This window comes from Lipotes vexillifer, unplaced genomic scaffold (assembly GCF_000442215.2).
Source record: "Lipotes vexillifer unplaced genomic scaffold, Lipotes_vexillifer_v1.1 scaffold301, whole genome shotgun sequence".
NCBI lineage: Eukaryota > Metazoa > Chordata > Mammalia > Artiodactyla > Lipotidae > Lipotes > Lipotes vexillifer.
In genome coordinates this window covers 1167988-1181019 of record NW_006792529.1, presented here as the reverse complement: position 1 = coordinate 1181019, position 13032 = coordinate 1167988, and the positions used below count along the sequence as shown (strand labels likewise).

At 40.4% G+C, this 13032-nt stretch overlaps 1 protein-coding gene across 1 annotated transcript in view; it reads left to right on the top strand.

The window, feature by feature from the left end:
* Positions 1-5543: 5543 nt before the first annotated feature.
* The window catches only part of SLC10A6 (solute carrier family 10 member 6), a 20143-nt gene continuing 12654 nt past the window's right edge, over positions 5544-13032 (top strand). Inside the window, exon 1 of the mRNA XM_007465721.1 lies at positions 5544-5956. Within this exon, the coding sequence (XP_007465783.1) occupies positions 5544-5956 (413 nt within the window). The remainder of the gene's footprint in view (positions 5957-13032) is intronic.

Here is a 13032-nt window from a genome sequence, read left to right as displayed (position 1 = left end):
CTTACCACCAATTTATTTTAATTTTGGATTAAATAAATAATTTTCTTTTAATTGTCTTTTGTTTTGGATCTAACTCTCATGAGTTTCCCTAAACTCTTTTGGAACTTATAGGATTCTTTCTTTTTGGCCACACTGCACCATGGCTTGTGGGATCACAGTTGCCTGACCAGGGATTGAACCCCGGCCTGGAATCCTAACCACTAGGCCACCAGGGAACTCCCTATAGGATTTTTATTTTATTTAATTTTATTTATTTTCATTTCATTTCATTTCATTTTTTTGGCTGTGCTGCATGCAGCATGTGAGATCTTAATTCCCCAACCAGGGATGGAACCCATGCCCCCTGCAGTGGAAGCATGGAGTCTTAACTGGACCACCAGGGAAGTCCCCCAAATTGATTTTATTAAAATATAGTTGATTTACAATGTTGTGTTGGTCTCTGATGTACAGAAAAGTGATTCAGTTATATATACATATAATATATATATTCTTTTTCATATTCTTTTCCATTATGGTTTAATTACAGGATATTGAATATAGTTGCCTGTACTATATAGTAAGACTAATCCCAACTCCCAATCCATCCCTCCCCCATTCCCCCTCCCCCTTGGCAACCACAAGTCTGTTCTCCATGTCTGTGGGTCTGTTTCATAGATAAGTTCATTTGTGTCATATTTTAGATTTCACATATAAGTGATATCATATGGTATTTGTCTTACTCTTTCTGACTGACTTTAATTAGTAGGATAATCTCTAGGGCCATCCATGTTGCTGCATTATTTTATTGCTTTTTTTATGGCTGAGTAATATTCCATTGTATATATGTACCACATCTTTATCCATTCATTTGTCAATGGACATTTAGGTTGTTTCCATGTCTTGGCTATTGTAAATAGTACTGTTATGAACACAGCGGTGCCTGTATCTTTTCAAATTATGGTTTTGTCCAGATATATGCCCAGGAGTGGGATTGCTGGATCATATGGTAACTCTGTTTTTAGTTTTTTTTTTAAATTAATCTTTATTGGAGTATAGTTGCTTTACAATGTTGTGTTAGTTTCTTGCTGTGCAGCAAAGTGAATCAGTCATACGTATACATATATCCACTCTTTTAAAATTTATTTTTAATTTATTTTATTTTTTATTATTATTTTTTAATGTGGCTGCCATTTCCTCAATTCTGGGAAAGGATCTTTTTTTTTTAAAATTTATTTATTTTTGGCTGCACTGGGTCTTTGTTGCTGCACATGGGCTTTCTCTAGTTGTGGTGAGCGGGGGCTACTCTTCATTGTGGTGCGCAGGCTTCTCCCTGTGGTGGCTTCTCTTGTTGCGGAGCATGGGCTCTAGGCGCACAGGCTTCAGTAGTTGTGCTGCATGGGCTTAGTTGTGGCTCGTGGGCTCTAGAGCACAGGCTCGGTAGTTGTGGCACACGGGCTTAGTTGCTCCGCAGCATGTGGGATCTTCCCAGACCAGGGCTCAAACCTGTGTCCCCTGCATTGGCAGGAGGATTCTTAACCACTGCACCACCAGGGAAAGCCCCCACTCTTTTTTTATATTTCCTTCCCATTTAGGTCACCATAGAGTACTGAGTAGAGTTCCCTGTGCTGTACTATAGGTTCTCATTAGTTATCTAGTTTATACATAGCAGTGTATATATGTCAGTCGCAGTCTCCCAATTCATCCCACCCCCTTACCCCCTTGGTAACCATTCATTTGTTCTCTACATCTGTGACTCTACTTTTGCTTTGCAAATAATTTCATCTTTACCATTTTTCTAGATTCCACATGTAAGCAATATTATATGATATTTGTTTTTCTCTTTCTGACTTATCTCACTCTGTATGACAATCTCTAGGTCCATCCACGTCTCTGCAAATGGCACTATTTTGTTCCTTTTTAAGGCTGAGTAATATTCCATTGTATATATGTACCACATCTTCTTTATCCATTCCTCTGTTGATGGACATTTAGGTTGCTTCCATGTCCTGGCTATTGTAAATAGTGCTGCAATAAACATCAGGATGCATGCATCCTCTTTTTTTAAAAAAAAATTTATTTATTTATCTATTTATTTATTTATTTTTGGCTGAGTTTGGTCTTCTGTTACTGCACGCAGGCTTTTTCTAGTTGCGGCAAGTGGGGGCTACCCTTTGTTGTGGTGCACGGGCTTCTCATTGCGGTGGCTTCTCTTGTTGCGGAGCATGGGCTCTAGGCCTGTGGGCTTTAGTAGTTGTGGTATGTGGGCTCAGTAGTTGTGGCTCGTGGTCTCTAGAGCGCAGGCTCAGTAGTTGTGGTGCACGGGCTCAGTCGCTCTGCAGCATGTGGGATCCTCCCAGAGCAGGGTCGAACCCTTGTCCCCTGCACTGGCAGGCAGACTCCCAACCACTGTGCCACCAGGGAAGCCCTCATGCATCCTTTTGAATTATGCTTTTCTCTGGATATATGCCCAGGAGTGGGATTGCTGTGTCATATGGTAGCTCTATTTTTAATTTTTTAAGGAACCTCTGTACTATTCTCCATAGTGGCTCTACCAATTTACATTCCCACCACTGTATAGGAGGTGGATTTTTTACGTTCTTCAAGCTTCTAGAAGTTTTCTGTTGTGCTAATTCTCAGAGTTTGGCAAACAATTCCTTAGCCATATTTAATCACCTTTCTTTTTGGCACTTTCCCTTCTGCCTTTACATTCTCAACCTGAAGAAACCAGGCTTTTCCTGAAGAATATCTTTAACCTCTAATTCTATCTTCGGAGAATAGAAATACATGAAGCATTTCCTGTGGTTTGTAGAATTGGATCTCAAAATTAAGGTGCATATATGTTGAACATATTCAGGTGCATTTTAAGCTTGTGAGCATATGAGATAAATTTAGAGATTAGGGATTAATTGGTTTCTTTCTCCATCTTAATGCAAATAGTGGTGTTTTATCCCTGAGCTATGTCTAAGTATTGCCAGTCTTTTCAGCATGATCATGCTGCCAACTACTTTCATTGTTTCCACTTTGCTGTCCTCCAGGGAAATGAGGACAAGCTGAGAATTAGACTGGGATTTAATATCCCAGGGTTACAACTTACTTGCTTAATAACCTTGGACAAATCACAAAGGCCTCACTAGTCCTTTGTTTCCTTATCTGTGAAGTGGGGAATGATAGTACATACCTCTTAGTTTGGATGTGAAGATTCAGTGGGATCTCATGATCCACCTCGCTAGCACGGGGTGTAAGTTTGGCTTTTAAAATTTTCTAATTAATCACTAGAATCTCTACATGTCAATATGTTTGGGATCCCCTATTTAAAATCTCATTTACAAATTTACTAAGAACTCTAGGTGCTTACTCTTCCGAAGGAGGCTCCTTCTCAACCCCAAATGGAGAGAAACTCAGAAAAGCCCAACCAGTCCACTGGTAGGCCCTGGTCTCAGCTGTTGTTGTTTTGTTGGGACCTGTTGAATAAATTGGTACTACTGAGGCCAGTGGGTCCTCACCCACTGCTTCCATGCCCCTTCTGGTCCAGATCCTTGCACACAACTTGGTGGCACCCAGGCTTGGCCTCTCAAGGTTACTTCTCTTCTGGTTACATCCACATACTCAGTTGTGTGTCCTGTATCACCCTGTGACATCTGTGCCCAGACAACTGGATCCAGAGGAACTTGTCACCTGTCCAGACATCCCTTCCTTTCTGGATGTGTAATTAGATTTTATTTTCTACCAGTGGACCTCAGTTGTAATCATCCTAATTCATTTGAGAAATTATGCTAACACTGAATTTCAAAAGGCAAGTGGCCAAGGACACCTTCCCCTTTGGAGACTCCTTAAGTCCACTTTGCAAATTTAGCCCCCTCCTCCAATCTATTAGAGCTGAGTACCAAGCAAATCACCAAAGTTCCTATCACTTTGTCATCTATCAGGAATGGCTTACTAAACCTAAATTTGTATAATTAAGAAGGGTCATTCAAGTGATTATTTCGGGAACAAAGAAGGACTGCCAAGGGACTTTTTGACATTACCCAGACAGAAATAATCTGATACCTTCTTACTAAATAAGGTTAAAAAAAACTTCTGCTTCACCAGACACAGCCACATATGTGTAAAGTACCTAGCATGCCTCTGTTACTTAGTAGGTGCTCAAAAAATGTTAGTCTCTCCTTCCTCCATTTCTCCTCAGCTCGACCACCCCTCAGCATCATTTAGCTGGGAACATGTAGCTTTCCAGAGACCTAACCCACTCCTAAATGTCCATTTCTCTGCTTGGCTCTGTATGAACACAATATAGATGGTTCTGGGTTGCCTCCTGACAGGCTCACCAAGGTTGGTGTAGACATTGGCTTGTTCTCGGGCATAAAACAAGAGTTGGTGGCAGCAGGTCCTCATGCTGACCTCTGATGACCTCCAGCAAGGTTCTACCTTCAGAGCTGCTTTTAGGCGGGTTTGCCTCAGGCAGTTTATGCTTTCTGCAAATAGTTAGATTTCATTTTACATTTGTATTCAACTTGTTTTTAATACAGCAAATATGCCTGGAGCATTTTGTCATGGAAAATAATTTGCTAAATCCAAAAATAAACAATGCATAGCTAGTGTCCCTCTTTGTCCCACAAATATACTTCCTGCTTTCTGTGAGAAGGGGTGTGGCATCTGCTGTTTTGGAGCTTCAGTTTCATAGAACTATATTTTCCTTGTCTGGTTTTGCCAACAAAACAAGTGTCCATGTGGTTAAGGCACACAGAGGGGCCCTGGGCCACTGCAGTCAGAGGCTGACCTCAGACTCTGTCTTCAGCCTTCCAGACAAGCTCTTTACTACATTTTTTTGCTGAATTCCCAGACCTCACTACAAGACCTGGGGTGAGGCATCTCAAAAAGAAAGTGACAGCTCCCTTGAATTATTTTGTGTTCAGAAGTGAGTTTCCACATGTTTCATGAGGCAAATCAGGTGCTTAATATCATTACTTTTACAGGTGTTTAATTATTGGCTTTAGACACAAATTCTAATAGAAATAGAAAGAAGAAAAAGTGAGACTAATTCCAAAGCTCTTTTGAAATTATCCTTAGTCCCTCCTGACATTTCTTTAACTGGCCTTTTGTTTTAATGTCTTCAACAGAAGAGTTTTCCTAATGCTGTGAGGTGTGGCTTTGGCTTAGCTGCCTTTCTTTTTTCCAGAGTTAGCCTTTGTCTCTGCAGAACATTGCATCCTAGCTTTTGGAAATCCCCACTGAACTTGGAGAAATTATGCCTTGCCATCCAACCTCTCTCCTGGAACACAATGTGATTTCTGACGGCATACCAGTTGCTCCACTTGACAGTGTTTGCTTGTCTCATTTCACTTGAATATTCACTGGTGAGTAAGAACAGAAGTGGAAAGCCTTACTTACCACAGTTTATTATATGTTTCATGCCCATGATAATTACTTCTGTAATGCCACTTGTGAATAAATTGATCAGATTAGGATGAATCACCTGACTGGCCAAAAGCTATTGGAATGATCCTCCATGTGTGACTTGGAATTATTACAAAACGTGGCAGGATAGACCTGCCCAGCCATCACGGCAGATGTTCATTTGTAATGCTGCCTTAAGGAATAAGGAGATGAGAGCAAATTGTTCCAGCAGCTCAGCCTGCCCTGCCAACAGTTCAGAGGAGGAGTTGCCAGTGGGGCTGGAGGTCTATGGGAACCTGGAACTTGTTTTCACAGTGGTGTCAGCCGTGATGATCGGCCTGCTCATGTTCTCCTTGGGATGCTCTGTGGAGATCCGGAGGCTCTGGTCGCACATCAGGAGACCCTGGGGCATTGCTGTGGGACTCCTCTGCCAGTTTGGGCTCATGCCTCTTACTGCCTATCTCCTGGTCATCAGCTTCTCTCTGAAGCCAGTCCAAGCTATGGCTATCCTCATCATGGGGTGCTGCCCAGGGGGAACCATCTCGAACATTTTCACCTACTGGGTTGATGGAGATATGGATCTCAGGTAAGTTACACTAGGGAAGCTCAGCTGTCTTCCCCTGATAGCACTCTGCCAGGGATGGGGGTGGGGATGGGGGGCACTGACACCTTCACATTAAAAACTCTGCCAATCTAGGTAGACATTCCATTGGGAAACATTTTACACAGACTTGTTTGGTCCCAGAAGGACTTTCCTTTCTGAACTTAAAATTTACTTTGCTGTGATTGTCTTCTGTTTTACTGTCAACTACTTTTCTGAGTAGAGGGGTTGAGTTCATATGCAACAGTGAAAGCAGGTCTCCTTCCTCACCCAATGGCCCTTCCTAGGCGTGAACTCATTCTCACCCACACTGACGGCTTTAACAACAGTCCTGGTTTCACAGTCTCCCAGGACGTAGGTTCAGAATCCCAGGAAGCTAAAGATACTGGTTGGTAGCTATTGTAGTGGTGGTGGTGGCAGCGGCATAACCAGAATGAGGACCTCATGGCTCTAATCAGCAAGTGATGCCCGAGCACCTACTTTATGAGATAAGTATTTTGGGGGACAGGATAAGGGAGCTTTAGGGGTATGTGATAGATGTATCCTGTTTTAAGTGGCTATTGAGTTGACTTGGGGAGCAACACAAAGACATGACTAAAACTGTTCTTTCTTGTTGTTTTGCAGATGTTTAACATTCATGACTAGAATCTCATTCCTTTCATTTAAGCCAGTGACCTTATTTGCAATTATGGTGTAGATAAATACCCCAGGAAGCATTAAGCTTTATCTTTCATTTACATTTTAATGAGATTGAATTAGTCACAGGTATTTTGGAGTGCTTGTTTTGATGGAGAAAAGAGCATTTGAGGAAAAAACAGAGGAGTCACAACTGGAGAAAATGACAGGGCTAAAAACAGTGGTCTTTCTAGAATCTTTGCTTACTTCTGAACAAACTGTTTCACCTTTTGCCCAGAGAAAGAACTACTTATAAATTTAAATCTCTGTTCGATGTGTATGTCATTTAGTTGAGATTTATTATACAATGAATGAATCAGAGGTGCTGACCGTGCTGGGAGTTGACGTTAGTGAGTCAGCTGCAGGTATGGGTTTCTAGTTTCCTGCATGTGCTGAATGTTTAGCATATGGAACTTATTTCACCTATAAATTTTAATGGGTTCATGCCAAACAGACCAATAATTAATTTTCATATGGCTATGTTTCTAGTTACCCACTTATCAAAGATTTGAAATGAATCACTTACATCACTAATTTACCGCCCCCCAGGGAAAGTGGCGGGGGGTGGGGTGGTGGTGGTGTGATGAATCGGGAGATTGGGATTGACATGTATACACTAATATGTCTAAAATGGATAACTAATAAGAATCTGCTGTATGAAAAATAAATAAAATTAAATTAAAAAAACTCCTAACGTGCACTGCTAATTCAAATTCAATTAAGTTGACCATTAACATAATAATTGGGAAATGATAAATATTCTTTACACAAAGTTCATATAACAGTGATAAATTCCAGGGCCTGAAAGTTTTTGGAAAGAAAAAGGAAACATAGTTATTAAGTACCCTGACAGGCATGGGGTCTATGCTTTCATGTATTTTCTTTCCCTTCTTTCTTGGCTCTCAAAATAACCTTGTAAATGGCCTTTTATTATTCTGAATTTTACAGCTGAGAAAATTGTGTCTCAGATTGGTTAAGTATGTTGCCAAATGCTACAAATGAGTATGGCAGAACTCAGATTTAAAAGCACATCTGTTTCTCATCAGCCTGAAATTTAGGCACTTTCTTCAATGCCATTTATTAACACAACTAGATCTTCTGAGCAGGAACATAAATCGTTAAGCAGTGTTCTCAAGCACTTCTGTTCTGGGAAAGAGAACATTTAATACCTTCATCTCTTATTAGCCAAAATTATAATAAAAACACCAATTAATAGGAAGTCTATAAAAGATAAAGCTCATTTTACTTCCCTTAATTAGCTTTTAACTTTGGTCAAATTATTTAACCTATAAGCTTCATTTGTAAAACATGTTAAAATTGCCTATTCCCCACAAGGATGTATTTTAAGGAGGAAATATGTATGTTGGATGCCAGACACATAGTAGGTATGTAGTAAATATTAGCTACTTTCCCATTTTTCTTATAAAATTTTGATTTTGAGACTCACAAACAAAAAACAAAACAAAAAACAAGCATAAAATTTAAATTCTAAGAAATGAAATTTTAAAATGGGGACTAAATATTAGATTTTCAAAAGCTTATAGATACAAGAGTAATAAATCTTAATTCTCAGTAAAAATTGCAAATAGGAAATTCAGTATTATCAAGTGAAACAATCTACAAGTTCACTATGTTTTTCTTACTTGATTACCAACAAAAATAACAAGCAAAACTCACTAGGCAGTCATTGATAGAAATTTTGTTTTTCATACTGGATAATATCCAAGAGTGTTTAGTACAACATCTTCATTTTACAAATGAGGAAATTTAGATTTAGTGCTCTTGAGATGAGCGCTAAACCTAAATGTGTTTCTCATGCCTTAACTCTGTGCTTCATTCAATTTACTTGCAGTTCTCCATGCGTTCACACCAAACAAGGAGTTTCAGAATCAACATGTTTGAACCAGTTTCTGCATTCTGAGTATCTGATGCTGACACCAGTCATCCTCCCAGTCACCTGACTCATCATCTTCGCAGTCCCTCCCCACCCCATGACTCCCCTTCATGCTTCACTTTCTTTAGTCAGTCCTCTGGCTAGTACTGTAGCCCACCCTCTTGATGTCACCCATAGCTATTGCTTCCTATCTGTCCACTGCCATCACCTCAGGTCAGGCACCACAGTTTCTTTCTTGGCCAATTGCAGTATCTTCTCAATGTTCTCTCTACCTTCAGTCTTTCCTTCATGGTTTTGTAGTGAGTGGATAAGGCAGGCTCTGGGGTCAGACTGCCTGTCTTTATATCCTGACTTGGGACCTCTTTCTGTAACTTGGAATCATAGTACTTCCTTTATGGTGTTGTGAGGAGAAAAGGAACATTTTATACATGTAAAGGCTTCTCAACACCTGTTAAATTGGGTAGAACCTAAGCCGGGTCTAACTGACTCCTGCAGGTTTATTTACCATTAACCCCTTAAGCATAACAGGTCTTTGGTCAAAATGGACTATTAACTGTTTTTTTTTTTAAGATTTTATTTTTATTTATTTATTTATTTAGGCTGCGCTGGGTCTTAGTTGTGGCACGCGGGATCTTTGTCGCAGCATGTGGGATCTAGTTCGCTGAACAGGGATTGAATCCTGGCCCCCCGCATTGGGAGCACAGAGTCTTACCCACTGGACCACCAGGGAAGTCCCTAGTAACTGTTCTTTAAACATACCCAGCACTTTTCCAACTTTGTTTTGCCCATTGTCTTCACAGGCTGCAAAGACAGCTGGCCTGATCTGTCTCCTCCAAACATCCATTATAACTGTTCTGGAAAACAGTTGGCCTACATGTATGAAGAGCCTTAAAATTATCTTGCCCCTGGACTGAGCTCTGCTGATCTTGGCAGGGCCCTCTCACATGTCTGGGGACTGGCTAAATGTGAACTGATCTTGGATGGCCGCAGCTGGGACAATTGGGCTCTCTTCCCTGTGGCCTCTCATTCTCCAGCAGGCTAGCCTAGACCTAACCACATGACAGTGTCTGGGAAGCTTACAAGGTCTCTTGAGGCCTGAGCTTGAAAGCAGTTCACCATCACTTCCACCACATTCCAGTGGCTAATGCAAATTGCAAGGCTAGCCCAGATACAAGGACTGGAGAAGTAGATTCTGCCTCTCAGTGGGGTGAGCTGCAAAGTCACAGTGCAGAGGGCATGGAAAAGAGCAGGAGAAAGAACTGGGGACATTTTTGCAATCTACTATACTAAGGATGGACAGAATTCTTGCCTTGGACAGTAGGATATGAAAGCTGAGATCTGGCAGTACAGTGTCATAGTTAAGTGCACCAGTCTGGAGCCAGAAAGTAGATCCATCCCTTACTAACTGGGTCCTCTTGGCAGGTTATGTAAATTCTCTATGCTTTAGTTTCCTCACTTCTAAAATAGAGAGGAACATAAGTTACCTCATGGATTGTTGTAAGGATTGAATGAGTTAATATATATAAAGTGCTTAGAGTCTTACTGGCACAAAATGCTGTATGAGTTATTATTATTATTATATGGGTCAGGCAAAAGAGCACTGTGTCAGGGGCCTGTGTTTTAGTCTCTGCTCAAGGAGCTGTGTGTCTTTGAGCATACCTTTCTGGACCTGTTTCCTCATTTGTAAAATCATTGGGTTAGACTTTCTGAGGTCCCTTTTTCTTTTTCTTTTCCATTATGGTTTATTACAGGATATTGAATATAGTTCCCTGTGCTATACACTAGGACCTTATTGTTTATCCATTCTACATGTAATAGTTTGCATCTGCTAATCCCGAAGTCCCAATCCATCCCTCCCCTGCCTGCTTCCCCCTTGCAATCACAAGTGTGTTCTCTATGTTTGTGAGTCTGTTTCTGTTTCGTAGATAAGTTCATTTGTGTCGTGTCTTTTTTCTACTGTGGTAAAATATACATAACATAGCATTTACCATTTTAACATTTTAAGTGTACAGTTCAATGACATTAAGTACATTCACATTGTTGTACAATATCACCACCATCCACCTCTGCAACTTTTTCGTCTTCCCAAATTGAAACTCTGTATCCCTTAAACAATAATTCCTCCTTCCCTTTAGGCCCTGGCAACCGCCATGCTACTTTCTGTTTCTATGAATTTGACTACTTTAGGTATCTCATATTAGTGAAGTCATAAAACACTTGTCCTTTTGTGTCTGGCCTATTTCACTTAGCATAATGTCTTCAAAGTGCAGCTATGTTGTAGCTTGTGTCAGAATTTCCTTTCTTTTTAAGGCTGGATAATAATCTATTGTATGCATATAAGACATTTTATTTATCCATTTATCCATTGATGGACACTTGGGTTGCTTCTTCCTTTTGGCTATTGTAAGTAATGCTTCCATGAATGCGGGTGTGCAAATATCTGTTGGAGTCCTTACTTTCAGTTCTTTTGGGTATAAACCAGAAATGGATCCGAGGCTCTTTTAAGTTTTAAGTATTTTGTGACAATAGGAAAAGAAAAGCAAATTATAAAGTCTAAGCATCCCCCTCTCCCACCCCAGTTTTTAGTGTTTTTCTGGAAACTATTTGACAGAGATGCCTCTCCTCTGTCCCATAGCACTAAATATGCAATGCTTTCTTGTCATCTATCAGAGGTCACTGCAGTAACTGGGCTACTTTCAGCCTCACTAGGTCTCTGAGCTCCTCCAGGGCTTGCTCCTCTGCATGCTTAGAGCCAGCCTGGTGGTGGCAGGGCTTGATAGATGAGGGTGAATGACTGAAGGAAAGTTTCTGATTGCTCGTGTGTGTTACAAAAACTTCTCTTGAAACGCAATCAGTTTATTGGTACAACTCAGGACAGCTCCCACTGTCTTTAGTTTGATAACTTTTTTTTTTTGCTATACCATGCTGCTTGTGGGATCTCAGTTCCCCGACCATGGATTGAACCCTGGCCCCAGCATTGAAATCCTGGAATCCTAACCACTAGGCCACCAGGGAACTCTTAGTTTGATAACTTTTGTTATACGAGGTCTATTCTTCTGTGAGGACGTGTTTGTGTCCTCAGCGGCAAAGAAAGGATTCTGACCACTGGTGGTGGTAGAGCCTGAGGGATTCAGTGGCCAAATTTGACTTTTGAACTTTAAAGGAGCTCCTGATCCTTCAGCAGAAACCCTGAAACTGGGACTTCAGATTCTTCAGATCTGTCTGACAGGGCTTGGTGGAGAACTGAAGATCATCTTGAGAGACAGAACTTAGATTGAATCCATGTGACTTAGTGTGTTTCTATAATGCTATGTACCTTAATTTTCTTGTCTATAAAATGAAAATAATACCTACCCATAGGGTTGTTTTATAGACGAAAATAGAAAATGTATGTAATGAGGTCTGATACTTAGCAGGTGGTGCTCAATAAATGCTGGTTACCGTTCTTGAGAAGCAGCAGACAGGAGTAACATTTATATTTAGGGATGGAAAACCTGGCCTTGAACTCTTCTCTAGGCCCAAGTCTGTTGATCTGATCTTATAGCATATTCCATGTCCATCTGACTACCTAGATAATTTAAAAGTTTTTTTTTCAGTGGGGAAGCAAGCGTGTACTTTCATAGTTTTGAGTGTCAGAGTTCCTGAGTTTATTGGTTTCAAACTAAAACAACAGGCGTATAATTTAAACCCCAATTGCAAAATGGTATACTTATCGACACTACATTTTAATGTAATGCATATATATGTAATTTCCATGTTTTAAAGGAGGTTCAGGATTTACCTGTTTGTCCAGACTTGCTTAATCTGTCCCATTATTCTCTGTAATAGTTTGCAGATGGTGACACCATTCTTCTTAGTGCAAGTGGAATCTTGTTATACTGAAATCAGATTTTGCCAACAATTTTCCTATATGTGAACAGCCAAGAGACCCAGTTGACCACATCCTCTGTTTATGCTACATTGGAATTTCATGGCAGTAAAACAAAAGGTGTGACTATCCAATGCATTCAGACACGTTCACTTGTGCTTTTCCAGCTTGGCAGAGCACCAGGGTCATCTGTTGCCTTCCTTGACCATTACTGTGAACATTATGGGTGTGAAGTTGTATAAAGGGTGGAAGTAGTAACCTATGTAATCAAGGATATAGAATCAGTCTGATATAATCTCACGCTTTGCTTCCCACAGTCATGAATCTTACCTTTCTGGTGTTTGAGCCATAGCCCTAGAGGAGGAAAATTCTCCGCTAGTTCTCCAGAAGTTCAAGATCAAAGTGATGTAATATGGAATTCCTTTCAGGATGTGGTGATATGAAGAGCCAGGAATGTAGCACTATCATAGACTAGGAATTTGGAAAAGTGTTCCAGACACACACTATTCTTGAATACAAAGGTTTGAGAGCTGTGGCAAGCTGCTTTTCTTCCTTAATCTGCTCTCTAGTTAGGAAGAAGACTTTGCTCAAAGTAAGCATTCTTTTTTTTTTTTTTTTTTTTTT